Raw genomic sequence first — 23,120 nt, forward strand, 5'->3', positions numbered from 1 at the left:
AGCAAACTCAACAAATTCTTACACAAGGAAATAAAGACAATAAAGAACTGGGGAAAAACAATCTTAAACAAGTACATTCAAAATTCTCAGGGATAATGGAGGAAGTGAGAACAGACAATTAAGACAAGGTTTGTAGGGGCTGTGATGTTGCTCAATGGTAATGTACTTATCTCAGGTTTTCAAGGTCCTGAGTGCAATCCTTAGCATTCAGAGGATTAATAGAATAATAATAAATAAGTCAATTAAATTAAAGAGAAACAAAAGTATATAGCATGAGGGCTGGGAAGGTGGCTCAGTGGTAGAGCACTTGCCTTGCATTCATGAGGCCCTGGGTTCTATTCCTCAGCACCACATAAGCAAAAAGAAAAAAGCCAGAAGTGGCACTGTGGCTCAAGTGGTACAGCGTTAGCCTTGAGCTGAAGAGCTGAGGGACAGTGCCTAGGCCCAGAGTTCAGGCCCCATGACCGGACCCAAAAAAAAAAAAGTATATAGCATGCAATAATTATATGCAAATATGATATGTATATACACATATATACTATACACATATATACTATACACATATATACATGTATATGTGATAATATATACATATACAGTACATATATATCGTATATATATATATACACGATATATATGATAAAAAATATCTATGAAAGGAATAAATGATGCCGGTAGCACATACTTGTAATCTTAGCTACTCAGGAGGCTGAGATTTGAGGATCAAAGTTCAAAGCAGACAGGGCAGTAAAGTTATGTCCAAGTAACCATCAAAAAGCTGGAAGTAGAGCTGTAGCTCAAGTGGTAGAGTGCAAAAAAAGCTAAGGGACAATGCTCAGGCTCTGAATTCAAGCCTCAGTACTGGCACAGGCACACACACACACACACACACACACACACACACACACACACACACACACACACACACAATAAATAAATAAATAAAATGGAATAAATTGTAAATGGTCCATCTAATGCTAGTATTAAGTCATTTGAAAATCAGTTAATTTGGGGATAAGAAGGTGGCTCAGTGGTAGAGTGCTTGCCTTGCATGCATGCATGAGGCCCTGGGTTCAATTTCTTGGCACCATATAAGCAGAAAAAGCTGGAAGTGGCGCTGTGGTTCAAGTGGTAGAGCTCTAGCCTTGAGCTGAAGAGCTAAGGGACAGCGCCCAGGCCCAGAGTTCATGCTCCATGACCAACAATAAAGAAAATGAGGTAATTTAAAATTTTGACTAGGTACCAGTGGCTCACACTGGTAATCCAAGCTACTTGGGAAGATTGAGAGTGGGAGCACTGCAGTTTGAGATCAGTCTGAGCAGAACAGTTCATGAGACTCCCTGCTTCTCCACCCACACTTGGGCATAGTAGACTGATCCCAAGCTATGTAGGAGGCTAAGAATGAGAGCATCTAGGTTTTTAGCCTCTGGAATAATCAGCTACATGGAAAAGAAGTTAAGTAACTACATTTGTCATATATTATTTAGAATGTAAAAAACTAGAAACCATCTAAATATCCAACAGGAGATTGCTCAAACGCTTAATCTTTAACAGGGATGCCATGCCAACATTAATAATGTCTGAGGAAATTTAGAGCTATAAGGCTCTAAATCTTCTGTTTGTTAGGTATAACCAAGTTTCATATAATATGCTTTCAATTTTATTTCAAATGTGTGCATGTTTCAAGTATAAATAAATATATGTTCATGGAAATAAAAGATATACCCCCTGTTAGCAGAAAGTTTCCCTTCCTATAATGAGCTATGAATGATCATTTTATTTTGTAACATCTGTTTGTCTGTTTTACTTGAAAGTTCCTTATGATGAACATGAATTATTTTAAAATTGGTAGATAATACTTTTGTTAACCTCTACAGGAAATTCTTTGTCATAATTTCCAGTAGGGCTGGGAATGTGGCTTAGTGGTAGAGTGCTTGTCTAGCATGCATGAAGCCCTGGGTTTGATTGCTCAGTACCACATAAACAGAAAAAGCCAGAAGTGGCACTGTGGCTCAAGTGGTAGAGTGCTAGCCGTGAGCAAAAGAAGCTTACGGACAGTGTGCAGGCCCTGAGTTCAAGCCCAAGACTGGCAAAATTAAAAAATAATTCCCAGTAATTATTAACTCCCTCTTCTTGCTAGACTCTGATTTTGGCTCTGTCCATCAAAGGCATTATTTTTGTGTCTGAGCCAGTGCTGGAGCTTAAATTCAAGGACTCTCACTCTTTCTTGGCTTTTTTGGCCTAAATCTGGTGCTGTCCCACTTCAGCCACATCTCTATTTTTGGCTTTTTGATAGTTAACTGGAGATAAGAATCTAATGTATTTTTTTTCTGCCTAAACTAGCTTCAAACTTCAATCCTCAAATGTCAGCTTCCTAAGTATCTAGGATTACATTCAGGAACCAGTGATCCCTGGATTTCAAAGGCATTATTTCTTCAGTGCCAATCTCCCTACAAGACTCTACGTTTTATGAAAGTAGGTTTTATATATTTCACTCTGTATCTTCAGTGCCTAGAATCATACTGGGTACATGGTGTCGCTCAATGTCTGTTGGACTGAACTAAATGCCTAGGATTCAATACTTAAATCTCAATCACCTTTCACACAAGTGAGATTATCCAAAGATTTTTTTAAAAAGATAAAGTAAAACCATGCTAAGGAACACTTTGATTACTGGGTAAAAATGGCTAAAGGAATAAACAATTACTGAAATTCCCTGCATCAATAAATACATGCAAAAAGAACAACAGCACTTTACTTTTCAGGGGTCACATTCATTCCACCACTCCCACTTGGCTCCAACTTGTCCAGCAAGCTGACACTTGTCAATTTGGTAGGGGAGGCAGTTTGTCTATCTCGAAGTTTCCTGGGTGATAAGATCTCTAGAATGAGAAACACATAGAAGTAACTTTGTCTGCAACTTTTAAACCACTGAATGATCAGTTTGTACTTAACACAGATAAATGAAAGCAGTTTGTACCAAGGTAAATATCATCTGAAGATGATCTTTTTTTGGGGGGGCTGGGGGGCAGTGCCTGGTCGTGGGGCCTGAACTCTGGGCCGGAGCGCTGTCCCTCAGCTCTTCAGCTCAAGGTTAGTGCTCTACCACTTGAGCCACAGCGCCACTTCTGGCTTGAAGATGAACTTTTACCTTTCAACAATAGCCCTTTGTCCTAGGAAGACAGAGTATGCCTGCCCTAGAGCCTACTTTTTGTGTTTCTCACCTACATGGACCCCATAGCTATCTGAGTATTGACTCCTGATTTGAGAAGTAGGAAGAACAAGGGCTTCAGCTCAAGACCTTGTGCTTGCTAAGTGGGTGCTCTACAACCTTGGAATGCTTTCTCCCAGCCCACTTTTACTTCCATTATTTCTCAAAACAGGATCTCAAGATTTTTGTCCTGGTTAACCTCTGATAACAATCCTCCTTACCTATGCTTCCCAGATGGTTGGGAATAACAAAAGTGTACTACTATGCCAACCTTGTTTGGTAAAAGAAGTGTCTTCTTAACTTCTTGCCTGAACTGGCCTTAGATCATGAACTTCCTGTCTTTGCCTCCCGTAGCTTGGATGGTAGGTGTGAACCACCATGCCTGCCTGAGTTTTGATTCCTTTAACAATGGGGCAGGGGAGGAGGGGGAGCATGGTGTTCAGCAAAGAGATGACTGTTTTAAAAGCATAGGAGTTATAGGACCTAAGACTCATAAAGTGGTTAAGGCAAATGATGGGAGATACAGAAGTAATGTTTTTAGAGAAAATATTACTATGATTACTTGTGAATCTAACTTGATTCCCTTTGAACATAGGACTATTAAACAATATGAGTAGGCTCATAAGCATCCCAAAACTATTGACCTACCTTTGATGCCTTCTTTGTCTTGCTGGTCTTCCAGCCTGCTCTTCCTTTTGTACTGCTCTTCACCTTCTACAATGGTCTCCATGGGTGGTTTGCCCTCTTTGTCTTTGTGCTCAATCCTAGAAATGAGTCAAGTTGTTTATTCAGTGCATTGGACCTGAATCCTCAGTTCTGGGCGGTAGCCAGGCACTTTGCAGGTTCTAAAATAAGTCCACTTGCTTTGAGGGAATGAATGATTTGACTTTGTGGGTATATCATGAACTCCCTCTCATTTTGAGGCTAAGTCTGAGAGTCAGCTAAGAACTTGCCCCAGCATATTGTAGACCCAAAAGAAGCCTATGTGTGTGTGTGTGTATGCATGCGTGCGTGCGTGCATGCGTGTGTGCATGCGTGTGTGTGTGTGTGTGTGTGTGTGTGTGTGTTAACAAAATTGCTTTGTGGGAAAAGTAAAGGAGAAGGGGAGAAGGGAAGGGAAAAGGGAAGGGAGAGGTACTAAGGATTAAGAAATGCTGCCCCCTGGGCAGAGGGAGCTATGCCCAGCAACCCTCAGAGCAAAGGGCTCACCTTGGAAATGCAAGCACACTGCTGGGCCTTCTCCTGTGGCCCTCTCTGCTGGACAATACAGAGTCCATGGTGCCAGGCCTCTGGAAGGGAGACAGGAAAGGTTACACCTGGCTCTGATGATCCTAGACAGACAAACAGAACCTGAGCAGGCTATCTCCAAAGCAAGATGACCATGATAACCTTTGAGGTTGTTTTGTTTAGTGAAGTCCAGACTTCAAATCTAGTGAGGGATAATCTCCTTCATGGAAGTTAGAACCCTGGTAGCTATACATTTCCTGTTCTGGAACTATCTCCTCTTTGGAAATTGCCTTGCAAATTGAAGCTTTGGTTAGAAGTCTTTGAAAGAAAAGAGGACTTGTGGAAAATACTAGGATGTGAACAAGCTGGCTAATGCCACTTTTTAAAAAAAATTATAATTTACTTAATGACTTTTTGTTTTATGTGGTTCTGAGGAATTGAACCCAGGGCCTCATACATATTAGGCAAGCATTCTATCACTATAAGCCACATTCCCAGCCCACTAATTCCACTTTTGATCCAGTGATTCTATAATTAATCAAAGGAAGGCTATAAAGTCATCTGGGCTTGGGTTCAAATGCTCACATTGCTAATTGCTATGAGACCTAGCACTAGATGTTTGGAGATAAAAAATGGGACCTAATTTGTAGGACTTTTATGAGATACTCCAAGAAAACAAGCACAAAGTATTTATTACATCATATCACAACCAGACTTGAAGTATTAATATAAAGTAATATATTTGGGCAAATGCTACAACCTACAAAAGGCTTTGAAAGGACTCTCCAGAAGAGGCTTAAAACTTAGAAAGTAAAGCCAGGTGCTGGTGGCTCATGCCTGTAATCCTAGTTATTCAGGAAGCGGAGATCTGGATTATGGTTCAAAGCCAGTCCAAGCAGGAAAGACTGTGAAACACTCATGTGATTACCAAAAAGGTAATAAAGGAGATCAAGTGGCAGATCACTAGCCTTGGGCAGAAAACCTCAGGAACAGTGCTCAAGCCCTGAGTTCAAGCCCCAGGACTGGAAAGAAGAAGGAGGAGGAGGAGGAGGGGGAGGAGGAGGAGGAGGAGGAGGGGGGGGAGGAGGAGGAGGAGGAGGAGGAGGAGGAGGAGGAGGAGGAGGAGGAGGAGGAGGAGGAGGAGGAGGAGGAGGAGGAGGAGGAGGAGGAGGAGGAGGAGGAGGAGGAGGAGGAGGAGGAGGAGGAGGAGGAGGAGGAGGAGGAGGAAAGTATGCTGAGAATCAGTGGTTCTTGCTTACAATCCTAGCTACTCAGAAAGCTAGATTTGGAGGATTAAAGTTGAGTCAGTCCAGGAAACTTTGTCACCAAAAGTGCCAGCAAAATGAACAAAATGTTGGACTGGAGATGTGATTCAAATGGCAGAGCACTAGCCAAGTAAACGAGTTGAACAAGCTTGAGTCCCAAAAGTTCAAATCCTAGTAATAGAAGAAAAAATTAGCCAAGTGCTGGTACTCACACCTATAATTCTAGCTACTCAGGAGGCTGAGATCTGAGCATTGTGGTCTGAAGCCAGCCCAGGCAGGAAAGTCCATCAGACTCTTATTTCCAACAAGCCACTCAGAAAAAGCTGGAAATGGTGCTATGGCTCAAATGATAGAGGGCTAGATTTGAGCAAAAGAAACTTAAGGACAGGAGCTGGGAAGGTGGCTCAGTGGTAGAGTGCTTGCTTTGCATGTATGATGCCCTGGGTTCGATTCCTCAGCACCACATAAGCAGAAAAAGCCAGAAGTGGGGCTGAGGCTCAAGTGGTAGAGCCCTGATCTACAGCTGAAGAGCTGGGGGACAGTGCCCAGGCCCAGAGTTCAGGCCCCACAACGGACAAAAAAAAAAAAACTTAAGGACAGTACCCAGGACCTAAATTCAAGCACCAGGACTGGCAAAAAAAAAAAAAAATCCTAATAAGACAATTCAACAAGACAGGTTTAAGTCACATGGTGTTTAGGAATAAAACTATCACTCCCATCACATTGGCATTTATAAAGTGAATGAGATATTAATGAGTATCATTAATATCTTTATGAGTATCATTAATATCTTTATAGCCAGACCTCTCAGCTCCTTAACTGACTGTCCTGAGCCTCTGCTTGTGATGATTGATAGATACACTAGGTGATTCTCAATCTGCTTTGGCCTCCAAACACTTTTTTATTCTTTATAAAATACCTTCTCAGGAGTAGTTCTTTTGAAAAACATTTCTTGCCTGTCGCCAGTGGCTCACTCCTGTAATCCTAGCTACTCAGGAGGCTGAGATCTGAGGATCATGGTTCAAAGCCAGCCACCATTCGACTCTTATCTCCAATTAACCACCAGAAAACCAGAAGTGGCACTGTGGCTCAAATGGTAGAGTGCTGGCCTTGAACTGAAGAGCTCAGGAATAGCAACAAAGCCCAGAGTTCAAGCCCCATGACAAAAAAAATTTTTTTCTTAAAAATTATGGTTTTGCCAGGTATGATGACACATACCTGTAATGTCAGCTATTCAAGAGGTTAAGGTGGGAGAATCACTTAAGCCCATGAATTTAAGACCAGCCTGAGAAACATAGTAAAAACCTCCCCAAATCTAGGAGCTCTATCCATTTGAATCATTAGAGAAGAAGCCACTTAGCACTGCTATACCTGCCAAGAGGACCTGTGAGGCATTATGTCACTGAGAAGAGCACTGAGGACATCTAATGAAGCCCATGGGAAATGCAAGAGAGCCCTGGGATTTAAGATAGGAAGTGATGAAGCTGAGCACCAGTGGCTCACTCCTGTAATCCTAGCTACTCAGGTAGCTGAAATCTTAGGATTGCCATCCAAAGCCAGACCGGGCAGGAAAAGCCATGAAACTCCTATCTCCAATAATCCACCAGAAAATGGGAAGTGGTGTTGTGGCTCAAATGGTACAGCGCTCACCTTGAGCTGAAGAGCTGAGGGACAGCGCTCAGACCCAGAGTTCAAGCCCCATGGCCAAAAAAAAAGAAAAAGATAGGAAATTATGATGGCCCATTCTGTGAATAAATAATCTCTGAAGAATAAAGATGATTACATCCTGGAAGTTATTTGATACGCTTTATGGTAACAATATAGTAGCAAATATTGTGAGATGAACAAATTAGCAATTTTTTTAATGTTTGCATTTAAATGAACAGTCCAAACAGGAAAAGTCTATAAGACCTTTATCTCCAATAACTGTGAAAAAGCCAGAAGAGAAAGTGTGGTTCAAGTGGTAGAGTATCATTCTTTTTTTTTTTTTTTTTTTTGTCGGTCGTGGGGCTTGAACTCTGGGCCTGGGTGCTGTCCCTCAGCTCTTCAGCTCAAAGCGAGCGCTCTACCACTTGAGCTACAGCGCCACTTCCGGTTTTCTGGTGGTTTATTGGAGATAGGAGTCTCACGGTCTCTCCTGCCCGGGCTGGCTTTGAACCGCGATCCTCAGATCTCAGCCTCCTGAGTAGCTAGGATTACAGACGTGAGCCACCAGTGCCCGGCTAGAGCATCATTCTTGAGCAAAAAAGAAACAAAAAAGCCAAGGCTCTGAGTTCAGTTCCCAATACCAGCACACACACAAAAATGTCCAAAATTGTAGGTCTCCATCACTTTTTACATTCTTTGATTGACACCAACTCAAAACCTTATCCTTTACCCTCTTCATCTTTCTGTCCAGGACTTAATCATACATAACAGACATCTCCATACATGCGAGGAAAATGTCAACTAAACATGTCAACCTGAGTTTTTCTTCCTTCCTTTCTTCTTTCTTTTGTTTTCCTTTCTTTTCCTTTTGTGTCATGCCATTACTTGGACTTCAACTCAGAGCACTGTGGACATCTAATTGAGGACCACAACAAATGCATGACAGCCCTGGGGTTTAAGGCAGGGATGGCTTCAAACCTCAATCCTAAAATCTCAACCTCCTGAGCAGCTAGGACTACAGATGTGAACTATCAGTGCTTGGGTTGCTTGAATTTTTATTTTTGACTATTTTCTAAAAATTATCTTTAATTTTCTTACAATTTTATCTTTAATAATCTTACAATTTTCTTTAAGGAGTTGTCATTTTATGAGCACAATTCATCAATGTCACCCCTGAGTTTTTTGAATGACAGCCTATATGATTTGGTGCCATGGTTGTAACGGAGGTTTGGAGAAGAAAAAGAAATTAACTTACATTTGCTAGGGCTTTCGTCAAAGTCCCACTCCCATCCATCGTACACAGGAAGTCCTTAGAAAATTTCATCTTCACCTTGCTATTCTTGATCATGAGCACCCCAATCCCCTTGAATGTGAACTCCACAGTCTGCTTAGTGGAAATGGATCGTGAGAGGAAAAGCAATGTCTCCTTAACACACCCTTCCACCGTGTCCCTGGTGAATGGACTCTCCAGAGAGATCATAACAAAATTAAGTGGAACCACTGGAATGTCACCTAGAGAAGAAACAGATAGTTGAGGTGGAGAAGAGGACATGGCGACTCCAATAAGGACCTAATTCTTACTACTCCAAAACCGTCTTTGTGAAGCCTTTAGTTGTCCTTAACGGAATACGATTACTACAGACAGGTGAGGATTTTAACACATACTAAGCAGTACAATTTTCCCTAAAAGTACAACAATGGTTTATGCTCAGAATAAAAATAATTACCATGTGTGTGGTGTGTGTGTGTGTGTGTGTGTGTGTGTATGCACACGCATCAGTACTGGGGCTTGAACTCAGGCCCTGGGCACTGTCCTTGACTTTTTTACTCAAGGCTAGGGCTCTACCATTTCAGCCATAGCTCCACTCTTTGCCTTTTGGTGGAAAATTGGAGATAAGAGTCTCATGGACTTTTCTGCCTGGGCTGGCTTTGAAATGCAATCCTCAGATCTCTGCCTCCTGAGAGCTAGAATTACAAGCATGCATCACTAGTGCCTGGTAAATAATTACCTTTCCAAACAACACTGTACACAAACTTTAAACAGAAATAACTAATTACTTCTATTCACCAAAGATTTTCTAAAAATTTCTATCCCCTTATTTTTTAGAAAATGCTCTTGCAATATTTGCATATTGTATCATTTTAGACCATTATATCATAATACAATAAACAAATATATATCATTTTAAACCATGTTAAATATTTTAAACAACAGTCATGTCAGTAGACGTTATTCTAATTGAGTTGATCTTACATAAGGGGATCATATGAGTGACTTGTAGAAAGCTTTTCTTCTTTAATAAACCCATAAAGGACATTACAAAGGGACAAAATCATTTCTAGTATGAAGAAAGCATAAGGTCAGCTTAGCTAGAACAGGAGCCACACAAGGTCCACAAGTCAGGCAAAGGGTAAGTAGCAGAGAAGATCAAGATCATAAAGTCAGCAGGCACCAGTGGCTCATGCCTATAATCCTAGCTACTCAGGAGGCTGAGATCTGAAGATTGTAGTTTGAAGTCAATTAACCAGCAAAAGGTTTGAAGTAGAGGTGTAGCTCAAATGGCAGAGCTCTGTTCTTAAGAGAAAAAAAAAATCTAAGAACAACACAAGTCCCTTAGTTCAAGCTCTAGTACCAGCACACACACACACACACACACACACACACACACACACACATAAGATAATAAGATCCAAAAAGACAATCTCTTTTTATAGGTAAATAAATATAAATAAAAATTCTAGGGCTCCCCCACCCGCCGCTTTCCTTTATAGCCATGCTTCTCCACCATGCATGGCTGGGGCAGCAGTTCGGTAAATAAACCTCTTTTCCTGCCTGAATATCGAGTGTTTTCTTCATCAGCTACCTAATGAAACCTAGTTATTTAATATATCTTACATGTGGTGCCGTGACTCTGATGGGGTTTTTGAGTTGGAAATGTTAGAATTTCCTAACCCCTTTTCTGTGAACCGAACTGCAAGACTTTTCACCAATACCATTGCTGGCCATCACATCCACGTCCACACCACTTCTCTACTCTGTCTCCCAATGCCTCATGAGACTTCTCCAGACTTCATCCATGAGACTTGCCTCCTCCAGACTTCATCTAATGACTCAACACCCAAGTGACAGCTGCTGCCTGCTGCCTTCTCCCAGAGGGGACCACATCTCAGCCTTTTACCCCGACTGTCGACGCTCCCTGGCCAGCAGGAAGTAGCCAGATAGAATCTTTGCCCTTTTTCATAATTATCAAGAGGCTGGGATGTAAGGTCTGCACATGGACACCTCTCTCCCTCTTGGCTAAGTTTCCACCCAGTATCTCTTATCTAGGTAACTGGCAGACCTGGAAGCAGTCACTTTCCCCTACTGCTAGGTCACATCCTGGGCCACCTCTGGTCACATGCCTCCCATCTGACCTTAGGAGGGTCCCAGAGCCTGAGGTGACAACCAGATCCAGTGTGGCCAAACCTTTCCCCCACCTGGCCACACCTCTTCCTGTCCCTGGCCCAGATAAGTCCTGGCCCAGAGGTGGGTTCCCCCCCACCTTTCCTTTTCAGCCATGCTTCTCCACCATGCATGGCTGGGGTAGCAGTTTGGTAAATAAACTTCTTTTCCTGCCTGAAAAAAAAAATTCTGAGTGTAGGGGTTGTTTGGGCACCAATGGCTCTCACCTGTAATCCTAGCTACTCAGGAAGCTGAGATCCAGAAAGGATCTGAACTGGTTCAAAGCCAGACCATCTACAAAATAGCCAGCAAAGAATCAGGCTGGAGGCTCGGCTCAAGTAGTAGAACATCATCCAAGCAAGCAATGAAATCCCAAATTCAAACTCAGGTACCAGAAAAAAATGTTTAGGAGACTCTAGAAGAATATACACCAAAATATTGACAACAGCTACCTCTTGGAGCCATCAGGGCTTCAATTTGTGTGTGTGTGTGTGTGTGTGTGTGTGTGTGTGTGTGTGTGTGTGTGTGTGTGTGTGTACTTGTACAGGGGCTTGAATTCAAGGCCTGGACATTACCCCTTATCTTTTTCACTCAGTATTGTCACTCTACCACTTTAGCCATAGCTCTACTTCTGGCCTCTTGGTGATTCATCAGAGATAAGTATCTCATGGTCTTAACTGCCTAGGCTGGCTTCAAGTTATAGTCCTCATATCTTAGCCTCCTAAGTAGCCAAGATTACAGATGTAAGTCTCCAGCACCCAGTTTCGACTTCTTATTCAACATACATTTGTATTTTCTGGATTTTTTTTCAATATCAAGCATGTATTGTTTGTGTAATTTTCTGAATATTTTGATTTTCTAAAGTAAACAAAACAACATCTTATATATTTATTTATTTATATGATAGAAGCATGTTTAGTTTATTTATACAGTCAAACCAAAATCCTTAAATAAATACTTCTTTATAACCACTTTTAACTTCATAGAATCTGGAATATGAGTGAGAGTCTATACAACTCTGTGGCATGACTTTTATAGACTTGGTTTCTCTGAGCGTCAAATCTTTTCCTTCTGCCTCTTAAATTACTGGGCTTTAAAACCATTGTGTGGAGACTATGGTTTCCCACCTTGATCCTCCCTTGTAGAAGGTACGACATGAAATCTAAGTCCCTCAAACCAGACACATGGTTCATGTTCATTTGTCTCCCTCCGCCAGTGATCTGGCAAGGCCTCCAACATTAAGATGACTTACCAGGTGAATACACTTTGTTTTGTTTGAGTCCATGCAACTGCAGTAACTTCTCTGCCATGATAAATACAGGCCTCTGGAGCACAATTATCTTATTTCCCATCTCAAGCTTTTGTCTTGTGAAAGTGAAAATTCCAAGTCCAAAAATCTGAACCCCCTATCAGGAGAATAAAAGTAACAAACACAATTCAATGAAAGGATGAAGAAAAAAATAACCTTAATTCTGCTATCAAAAAGAGAAGTGAAGAGAATTTAAGCTTGGGCCTTAAAATGACCTCTAAAACCCTTCTTGGCTGTAAAAGTTTATTATTATATATTTCAAATAAATTTAGTTTAAAAAATGTAAGAGAAAGACCCATGATGCTTTGCAGATATCAGATACTACATTTTCACAATTACAAGGCTATGCGGAACTTGCATGAATACTATAGTTTCTTCTATCTAATCTAAAATTAGATTTGTCCTAAATTGTGTATTTTCAATCTTAATCATGTGCTATAGAAGGGAGCATAAGAATCTTTGTTCTCTTATTCTCCTTTTCTCTCCATATCAGACAACCTAGCACCCACAATGTGTGGTTCTACAAGGTAGTGAGCTTGGCTGATGGGTAGAAACAAATGTTGTTTTCCCTCAAAGTTTGTTTCTGTTATCATATATGATGCCATAGAGATAGCATTATCCTATATCAAAGGTTACAAATTCAGATTGCTTCCAAGACTCAAGAAAGCATGCAAGGGAAGGAAAGGAAGAGTGGAAGGTGGCTACTGTAATGGGAAACGGAGCCTGAAAAAATGGAGATTTAAACTAGCATAACCTTAGTGTAAACTCTGATTCAACCTGTAGGCTTCTGGATTCTATCTTGACTCACTGGGTAACGGTAACCCTTGGATAATGTAACCCCCTCCAGATCCGGGCAAGCTAAATTCCCAGAATGGAGGATACATCTGATCCCCACTCCCCTAACACCCTAACCCACACCCTTATGGTTTTGACAAAGGCTGACCAGTAAAGCAAATAATCTTGCTCAACTTGCTCCACCACCTGCTTATGAGAAAAAAATTTGCACGCCATTTTAAACCAAAGTGATAGGCTGGTTTAAACACCCATTATGAGATGAACTGTAACCTCATTGGCCACCTGCGTGGGGTCTGGTATGACTGTACAATGCTTTGTGTGTGTTACAATCCCATTGGTCACCTGCACATGACCGGGCTCAACCTCTCGAATTTTGCCTTTAAAATTGAAAGTATGCACAGCGCATAGATACCATGGCTGGCCTTCACATCCACGTCCACACCACTTCTCTACTCTGGTGAGTGAAACTACTCTCTACCGTTCTCTGTCACTCAGTCTCTGTCCAGACTTGGCGCCACACCAGAGAGCTCCTACAGCCTTTAGCTGAAAGGCCGGTCACCTCCGAAGCTGAGGATGCTTGGTTTTGGGGGCTTGACCATTTTTCTCTAGAGGGCTCTGGGGGAAGTCGGGATGCCGCTTCTGCCTGGTCAGCTTTCCTTCATTCACCAGACTGACTCTCCTACTCATTTAATGGGGTGCTGCGAATCACACCTGAGCCGTGAAACCCCTTTGCAATGCCTCCTGCGCTCCCTAGAAAGGCAGAGAGCCTAATTTTATGCCATTCTCAGATGTACACAGTTTTTGCTACTGCAATGGTAAATGGTCAGAAGTCTGGTTAATTTTAGGTTCTCTTTGCTCTCTCTCTGCCATTCATGTCCAACTTTCTATCCTTTTTTCTACAACTTTTTGGCTTGTGCCTTGAAGAGTGCGACGCAGGCTGGGTCCCAGGGACCCCCCTCTAGGTTCCCTCTCAAATGCTAGCCAATGTAGGCTTGATCTATGTTCAAAGTTTCTTTGCATTTTTTCAGAAATTTGCCATCTTGAATTCACCATCTTGGCCACATGGTGGGTTAAGGGTCTGACCCTTAACCTTCCACCAAGCTTACCACTCCACCCATCTGTTCTCAGGTGCCTTGCTAACAAGTTGCTCTTTTCACAGGCCCTAGTAACTGAGGCCCAACCATCTGATGTGCTTTGTTAGCAAAGATGTCTACACATTGTTGTCAAAAATTTTGGGTTTTGAGTTTTGCCTTTTTTGTTTTGTGTTGTGTATTCTACTACTGACTATGTGGTTCTAAAATATTGGGCATATCTGTGCTAAAATTCTCATCACATCTAATGAGTTTTGTCATTTCAGAATATTTGTTGGCAATTCTTGATAAGGACCAGGTAAGCTCTACTTATTCTATTTGATCTCCTTGTTGCTTTACTTGGAAGTAACAAAGGGCTTTGTGGCAAAGATTTCAGTTCAAAGCCAACCTGGGCTGAAAAATCCCTAAGACTCCATCTCCCAACTAACCTGCAAAGAGCCAGGCTGGAAGCATGGCTCAAGACTCTTATCTCTAACCAGCCAAACTCTGCAAGTGGTACTATAACTCAAAGTGGTTTAGTGCTGGCCTTGAACAGAAGTGCTCAGGGACAGTGCCCAAGCCTTGAGTTCAAACCTCCTTGAATACTAACTGGAACAAGCCATCCCAGCAACGAGCACCTAGACTCAGCCAGTCTGGGGAACAAGAGAACATGGAGAGGAGTAAGAGGAGATGATGTCACATAAGCTATTTTGTGCCTGCCCTTTCAAAATTAACCAGAGACGGAAGGTCAGTAGAAGTAAGAAGCCTTCCCATCCAATGTCTATACCTGTCTACCTATTAACAACAGGAATTTATATTCTTGCCTTTGTCACATGGCTTCTCTACCTAGTTGCCAGATGTCAGAAGTAGCTAGGGACATTTCTACCAACATTTTCAGCTCCAAGTCCTTCCTCTTGCCATTTATTCGCTCTCTAGTATTTTTTTTCCAGCCCCTTAATGCTCATGAGACTTCTCCAGACTTCATCTAAGGACTCACACCACCAAGGGACAGCTGCTGCTCACTGCCTTCTCTGGGAGGGGACCAAATTCCAGCCTTTTACCCCTATTGTCGATGCCCCTTTTCAGCAGAAAGTAGCCAGAGAGAATCCTCGCCCTATTTCATGATTATTAAAAGGCTGCAATGTAAGGTCTGCTCCTGGATGGTGAGCAGACTCCACCCTCCTCACAGCAAAGTCTTTGCCCAGTTCCTGCATTACCTAGGCAACTGGCACACCTGGAAGAGGTCACATCTGCATCTGCTGAGGTCACATCTGAATTTGATGTGGCTACACCTTTCTCCACCCATACCCTAGATAAGGGCTAGCCCAGGCCCAGAGGCTCTCTCTGCTCTTTTCTAGCTCTTTCTCAGCTCTTTCCTTCTCTTCTCTTTCCCAGCTCTCTTCTCTTTCCTAGCTCTCTCTTTCCCAGATGCTATCTTTTCTCTCTCTTTTGCCAGCCTCGTGGAGTGCCAACCTTGCCTGGTTCCAGCAGGTTTACTAAAAAAACCTACCCCTTACCTGAAAAAAAAAAAAAATCAAAGTATGTGGGCCGCAGGGAGGGGAGTGGGGGGAAAAAAGGTTCGCAGTATCAGCTCTCGTGTGCTGCCACCCTGGCCAGTCGGTGTAGGAACTTTCTCAGTAAAGTTGCTTCATTTCTTTTTGTTTTTTTGTTTTGTTTAGTTTTTGTTTTTGGGTCTGGTCGTGGGGCTTGAACTCTGGGCCTGGGTGCTGTCCCTAAGCTCTTCAGCTCAAGGCTAGAGCTCTACCACTTGAATCACAGCGCCACTTCCGGCTTTTTTCATTTTTGCTTATGTGGTGCTGAGGAATCGAACCCAGGGCCTCAAGCATGCAAAGCAAGCGCTCTACTACTGAGCCACCTTCCCAGTCCCAAGTTGCTTCTTTTCTAACAACTTTGTTGCCGTGGGCTTTGACACTCGGGATGACTAGGTGAGCTTGCCCACCTGAGTAGGGGCCTTCCTACTACAGCTACAAAGGACACACCGCATCAAAATGGACTGGACACCATGGCCTGGGTCGAGCCAGGTGTATATGCTGCAGGTCTCATGTGAGGGATGCTGGCTTTTGTTTCGGTCATTGTTGCAAGAAAATGAGGGTGAAAATTTCAAAAGTTTATTTAAACTCTTCCAAGAAAAGTGATGATGATCAGTAATTCAAAACTCAAATCAAACCAAAGAAGTTGGAAGGGTTCATTCAACCCATCTGCCCTTACTGTGGGAAGTCTGAGCTGAAAATAAAAGTTCTACAAACTTAAAAAAAAAAAAAAGATGCATTGTATTCATAAACTGACACGGTGAATTGAAACCCTTTGAACAACTAAGGAGAATTTTAAAAAATTAATTATTAAAAATAAAAATATCATTAAAAAAAAAAGCTCCACAAACTTCTAACAGCTCCTTCCAAAATCTCTGCCTATCTCTATGGCATCCAACTCTAAGACTTGACAAAGTCTTTGCCCCATAGACAAAATTTCTAATTTTTAGCTAATTGAGGTTCATTCCTCAAATGTTCATATATTTTCATTAAAAATACATCCTTGGCTGTGGAGGAACAGAAAATGAAAGATCAGAAGTCATTTGGGTTATTTAAACCAAGTCAAGCTGAGCAGCATTACCCCAGATGTCACTAGAAGAGAACTTTTTGTAAAAACTGCTACTCACTAGCCCTCAATATAATAAAACCATAGGAGTGAATGCAATGCTGGATGGTTCCGTAAAAAAGAAAGTCCCTGGGAACCCCTATGTTAAAATTGAAGTCGAATCCTACCTTGTGCAAGGTGAGCTGCCGTTCCACAAACTCTGAAACATACCCCCAGATCATAGAGACCTCTGAAATGCAAAAAACACCAAAATAATTTCTGTGAGCACCCATTTGATGAGGCCTTCATAAGCAAAAAAATGTAATTAAGGCATGTATGTAAATAGGTCATGACAGTAACTCCCTACTTAATTTAGAATTGACAGAGAATAGAATCATTTCCAAAAGTTAATTTTCTGGAATCTAAAGCTTACTCATATCAATTTCAAAGATACTTTTTTTTTTTTTTTGGTCGGTCTTAGGGTTTGAACTCTGGGCCTGGATGCTGCCCCTGAGCTCATCAGCTCAAGGCAAGTACTCTTATCACTTGAGCCACTGCATCATTTCCAGTTTTCTGGTGGTTAATTGGAGATAAGAGTCAAATGGACTTTCTTCCCTGAGCTGGCTTTGAACCTCGATCCTCAGATCTCAGCTTCCTGAATAGGCATGAGCCTATTCAGCTCCTAGCTGAAGATTTGTTTTGATATCAACAACAGCAGCAGTAAATTTTTTAAAGAGAATCATTCCAGAGTAAAGAGAATTCAGTTGCCTATTTTCTTTTACCATACTAATGGAGTTAACCAACTATTGTCTAGTTTTTGTGTTATGTGTGCATGTGCTTGTGCATGTGTTTTTGTGTGTGTGTGTGTGTGTGTGTGTGTGCATGCGTGCACTGCTCCTGGAGCTTGGACTCAGGGCTTGAATGCTGTCTCTGAGCTTTTTTTTGCTCAAGGCTAGCACTTTACCACTTGACCCACACTCTACTTTAAGCTGTTTTGATGGTTAATTGGAAATAAGAGTCTCACTGACTATCCTGCCAGGCTGGCTTTGAACAGAGATCTTCAAATCTTATCTTCCTAAGTAACTAGGATTACAGGTGTGAGGCACTGGCTCATTAATCAACTGTTTGTAAAGTCTGTCCTGTAATTAATTTAAAAAATTGTCAATAGGGATACAGGTTGACCCATTGTAACAATGAGATGTACAAGACACTATGTTGAAAACAAACTTTAAAACTTCAGGCGCAGGGGTGGGGGAATGGGGTTGGGGGGCAGGGGGAGGAGGAGTTGGGGAGGTGGGGAGGGAAGGAATGGCAGGGGAAAAACAAAGGAGGGGGTAACAATGCTTGATAGGAAATGGTACTCATTACCTTACTGAAACCCCTCTGTACAGTATCTTTACAATAAAATATATAGATTAAAATTTTTGTGTTTTTTTTTGTGGCACTGGGGATTGAATTCAGAACCTTGTGCTTGCTTGATATGCACTCTACCACTTGAGCCATTTCTCCATCCCTTTTTGCTTTATTTCTTGAATAGTTTAACTTTTTGCCTAGGCCATCCTGGACTACAATCCTCTTATTTATGCTTCCCATGATACCAAGGTGTACCAACACAGGAAGTGCGCCCACTTTTTATTGGTTGAGATATGATCTCCTAATTTACTGCTGTGAATCACAAGTTTAATATAATTATGTCTAAATAATTTTAATATATTACTATTAGTAGTAGTAGTATAGAGAAAGGTTACCATTTCACAATTCAGGTAATATATATATATTTCTCTTTGGGACAATGATATCCATTCTTTTGCTTTCCCCTTCCTTCAGTTTAAACCAGTTTCTGCCTTTTATCCCTGCCCTCAAGCTGCATAGTTCCATTTACACACAGTGTATACTGAATGCTATGATTGCATTTGTTCACCCTTCCTCCCTCCTTTTTGTACCCCCCTTTTGTCCTCCTTAAGCAAAGAAAAAAATACATACAAGCTACACCACACAAACAACACTAAATAACTCATATTTCTGTTTCCTGAAATTCATTTTGATAAATACTATTTTATATGCCCAAGTTAAACTAATCTTTTTTTTTTTATAACAAAGAGCCTGGGCTAAGAATAAGGGCACAAGGACTTTACTTTGCATAGCCTTTTTATTTCTAGCTTGGCCAAAAGGAAGACTTCTGTGTTTATTTTCTTATTTTGAGTTGCCAATAATTCCTAGTATTGATGCGGAGTATAAATATATACTCTAGCTCTGACCAATGTTCAGAAATATAGAGAAACATGCCTATATTGATATCCCCATTCCAAATGTAATCAAGTTTACTAAGGATACTTTTTATTTAGAAACTCTTTGCAAATCAAGAGTGTTGTTTTAATTCTCAAAATGAAAAGTCAAGAAAGATGAAATTCACTGAAAACCCAGGTCTTCAGGAGGCCAGCCCAGTCAAGAAAACAAGTTAGTGAGACTCCATCTCTACCAATAAGATGAGTATGCTAGTCTGTACGTACAATCCCAGCTATGTGAGAGGGCATAGGTAGGAGGATGGCAAATCCCAAAGGGCAAATGCAAGATCCACTGGGAAAAAGTAATTAGAGCAAATGAGGGTGGGGATATAGCTCAAGTGGTAGAGCACCTGCCGAGTCAGTTCAAGGCCCTGAGTTCAAACCTCAATGCTGTCAAAATGAAAGTAACATTCACCAGGTTGCCTCTTTGGGATATTGATGAAGGTGGTAAAAAAGTCCAATTCTTCTCCTGCTTTGGAGAGGGCTTAGTTTATTGGTATTATTAGTTCTCCTGATAGTTGAAACCAGTAAGTAAATCAGGAAGACTGTAATGTAACAGGGTTCCAAGTATTTTCATTAAGTTGCAAGTTTGGTGGATGAGAAGAAGCAGTTATTCCCATAAGCATGTGAGAACAAGTTTAATGATGGAAATTCAATCACCACCGATAAAACTAGGGCTGCATGCAACAGTGAGTGAGCTCAGAGGCCAAAATTCTACCCACACTCTAAAACAGGGATGTGCAGTTCCTTTAACCATCCCCCCTCCCCCCAAGACACACATATACATATACGTATACACTACTCCACAGCCAAATGGCTTCCACTACTGACTGGAAAGAATTAGGGTCTTATTTTCATCATGACGCAAAAATGTCATGTTAATTTGTGTGTGTGTGTATGTGAGAGAGAGAGAGAGACTGTGTGTTTTCTGGTACTAAGGCTTGAACTCAGGGCCTTTCTCTCTCTCTCTCCCTCTTTCTTTCTCTCTGTCTCTGTCTGTCTCCCTCTCTGTCTCTCTGTCTCTGTCTCTGTCTGTCTCTGTCTCTCTCTCTTTCTCTTTGCTTTTTCTCTCACTTGAGCCATACCCTCACTTCTGGTTTTTGTTTTGTTTTGTTGTTTAATTGAAAGTAAATATTTCATCAACTTTTATGGCCAGCTTATCTTTGAACCATGATTCTCAGATCTCAGCCTCCTGAGAAACATGAATTACAGGCATGAGCCACCAATGCCTGATTTAAATGTCATTAATTTACTACTAAAAGTCTCAGAATCCCGATGTGCATTGGAGAATGTTCAAGGTTATTGAGTCAAAACTGTTAAATGTTTACCACTAAAAGTCTTTTGTGGAGACATGCCCTACAGCTCACATTTCAGGAAAGCCATCTATACCAAAGAGGAAATGATTTATTTAGGGCCAGGAGACAATGTAGTGTTTGCAACCAGATCCTGATGAAAAGACTTGTCTGAGCTTAACTGGAAATTTGAGAATAGCCTTCCTTCATGTAGATGATATATTCAAGTCTGCTGCAATGTTTTACTCAATCAAATACAATAGATAAAAATTAGGAAAAGCAGCTTAATTATCTACTGAAATTTGTTATTTCTCAATGGACAACATGCACTTCATACATATGGGCCAAAGAAGCGATCTTGATAGAAATTTAAAACATTTTGAACTAATGAAAATGAAAGCCCAAGCATATAAAAATGTATTGTCTGCAGCAAAAGCAGTGCTTGAAGTGAAACATAGCAATGGATGCATAAAATTAGAAAAAAGATCTAAAATCAATAATCAAGTTTATAACTAGTTCAACATACAGAAATCAGTTAATCCATTACTTTAAAAAAGGATAAAAAGAAAAATCATAGGATCATATCAACAGGTGCAGAAATGGCATTCAACAAATCCTCACCAATTCTTGATTTAAAAATAAAGGAAAAATCTTAGAACACTGGTATATTAAGTCAGCTTTGTGTGACTACAATGAAATAACTGGAAGCAGTGTTTACTCTAAAGAGAAGTCATTGCTGTAGACCATAGTTTTGAAGGTTCACAAGACTGGATAGCCTACATGAAGCCAGGCACTAGTAAGTGCCTCACTTCAGAAATCCTAGCTACTCAGGAGGCTGATATCTAAGAACAGCTGTTCAAAGATGGAAAAGGCGGTAAACAGTCCTTGAGGAAAAAAAAACAGATAGGGAGGTGTGTCTCAAGTGGTAGAGTATTAGCTTAGAGGTAGAGGCCCTAGTACCCCCTCCCCCAAACCCCCTCAACACACACACACACTGAATTGTCTCCTTTCCCTTGATTAGATGCAGAACCTGGGTATCCAGTGCCACTACCTGGTTGCCAAGACAATGAGGCACTCCAAGCTAGAAACAAGTGGCCTCCCTCCATGCGGTAGGTCCAGCCTTAGGGCCCCATCCCAAGCCACTTACCCTCCTGGCTCAGCAAGGGCAGTGTGGGCAGCACCTGCCTGCCCAGCTCCTGCACAGCGGGGACGATAGTGTCCAGCATCTCTGGACCCCCAGTCTGAACTGTGCCTCCACGGGTGTCTTTTCTTCTTTCCTTATATGGAGTTTGTATTACAGTGACTTTCTCACCCTTCAGTCCCTCCCCTTGGAGTTTGGAATGTGCATTACAAAATAAAAATTACCCAAATTTTGGATTCTTTTTTTTGTTTTCTCTTCAGTTTAATTTTTTTTTTTTTTCCCTCACCGTCCCTCTCTCTGCTCTGGCTCTCAAACTGGTTATACCACGGAAAAATGAAGAACCATCCAGCGCCTCCTCTGCAGGGAGAGGGGAGGGAGGGGCTCGGTGAGTGGAGGCGCTGCGGGGGTGGGTGTGTTGCTAAGATGCACAAAGCCCCGCTTGGTTACCATGGACCCCTGCAGGGGCTCAGCCCCGCCTACTGCAACCAGCCAGCCCCTCGGTTGCCCAGGTAACCCAGGTAACTCCAGAGCTCCTGGTAGCTAGGGTGGGAAGTGACTTGATTTTTTTTTAATTGTCAAAGTGATGTACAGAGGGGTTACAATTACATAAGTAAGGTAATAAGTACATTTCTTCTCAAATTTGTTACCCCTTCCCTCATCCCTCCTATTTTACCTCCTTCCATTCTCCCCCAAGATGCACAGATCATTTCCCACATATTATGTTGTGATATCACTATTACATTGGTTCCCCCTTGCCCTTTGTCTCACCATTCCGCTGTTCCCGTTCCCTTCCCTGATTCTGATATACACATATACAAGACTAGGGTACCAAAATCAAATACAATGACAAGAGGGCATATAACATAGGGGGGAAACATACAAAAGAAATAAGACATCACATAGTACATTAAAAACAACAACAGTAAAGAAAAACCTCTTGTGTCCATGTCTTGGAGTTCATTTTGCTTAGTGTCATCTTATGATCACAGTCATTGAGCTATTCTGCTCATCTGCTAAGATTATCCTAGATGTATACAATGTATTGCAAATAATTTGGGTCTGGCTTACTTCACTTAATATTATTTCCAAGTCTTTCCATTTCCATACAAATGGGGCAGTATCATTCTTTCTTTTTTTTGGGGGGGGGGGGGTGGGTCTGGTCGTAGGGCCTGAACTCTGGGCCTGGGTGCTGTCCCTCAGCTCTTCAGCTCAAGGCTAGCGCTCTACCACTTGAGCCACAAGCACAACGCCACTTCTGGCTTTTTTCTTTTTGCTTATGTGGTGCTGAGGAATCGAACCCAGGGCCTCATGCATGCAAGGCAAGCACTCTACCACTGAACTACCTTCCCAGCCCAAGTATCATTCTTTCTGATGTGACTTGATCTTTAACTCTTCCCTTCTGCTCTTACGCTGGTAGTGATGATACTTGGTGGTGTCTGAAGGTGGATGTTTTGGCATTTGCCTGAAGTCTTTCTCAGTGAGAGTGGTGGTTTTGTCAAGAGTGCATTTGATGTGAGGACATCTGTTTAAAAGCCAAGAACAAGTTGGAATTTACTATTTTGGGGTATTCATGGGCTCTTCTCTTCAAATTATGTGGGTTTTGATGTTGTTTGCACTGGTTTCGTGGTTGGATTTTTCCCCCCTGCGCTCTTCTTGTGGGGTCTGTTCACATTCTCCTTCTGCAAAATGAGCATACTAATTCTCTCCAGGTCTAGAAACAGACCACTAGCAGGATCATGGAAACCCACTTCTTCTTCTCTGGTCTCATAGTTTTGCCAGTGTTTGAACTTTTGAAATCATTGACTGTGTATTCTGTTTCTCATATTACATTATGAGAGTCA

The 23,120-nt window shown here is 41.7% G+C and overlaps 1 protein-coding gene across 1 annotated transcript in view; it reads right to left on the reverse strand.

Moving 5' to 3' along the window:
• Ccdc81 (coiled-coil domain containing 81) overlaps nucleotides 1–21,364 on the reverse strand; it is a 48,408-nt gene extending 27,044 nt beyond the window's left edge. The window contains exons 1-7 of the mRNA XM_042689564.1: nucleotides 21,286–21,364; nucleotides 16,750–16,811; nucleotides 12,045–12,198; nucleotides 8,606–8,862; nucleotides 4,421–4,500; nucleotides 3,860–3,975; nucleotides 2,759–2,882 (exon numbers count right to left, since the gene is read on the reverse strand). Coding sequence (XP_042545498.1) covers nucleotides 2,759–2,882; nucleotides 3,860–3,975; nucleotides 4,421–4,500; nucleotides 8,606–8,862; nucleotides 12,045–12,198; nucleotides 16,750–16,811; nucleotides 21,286–21,364 — 872 coding nt within the window. The remainder of the gene's footprint in view (nucleotides 1–2,758; nucleotides 2,883–3,859; nucleotides 3,976–4,420; nucleotides 4,501–8,605; nucleotides 8,863–12,044; nucleotides 12,199–16,749; nucleotides 16,812–21,285) is intronic.
• Nucleotides 21,365–23,120: the final 1,756 nt, after the last annotated feature.

Source organism: Dipodomys spectabilis, unplaced genomic scaffold, assembly GCF_019054845.1.
Source record: "Dipodomys spectabilis isolate Male_0828 unplaced genomic scaffold, ASM1905484v1 ptg000003l, whole genome shotgun sequence".
Taxonomy (NCBI): domain Eukaryota; kingdom Metazoa; phylum Chordata; class Mammalia; order Rodentia; family Heteromyidae; genus Dipodomys; species Dipodomys spectabilis.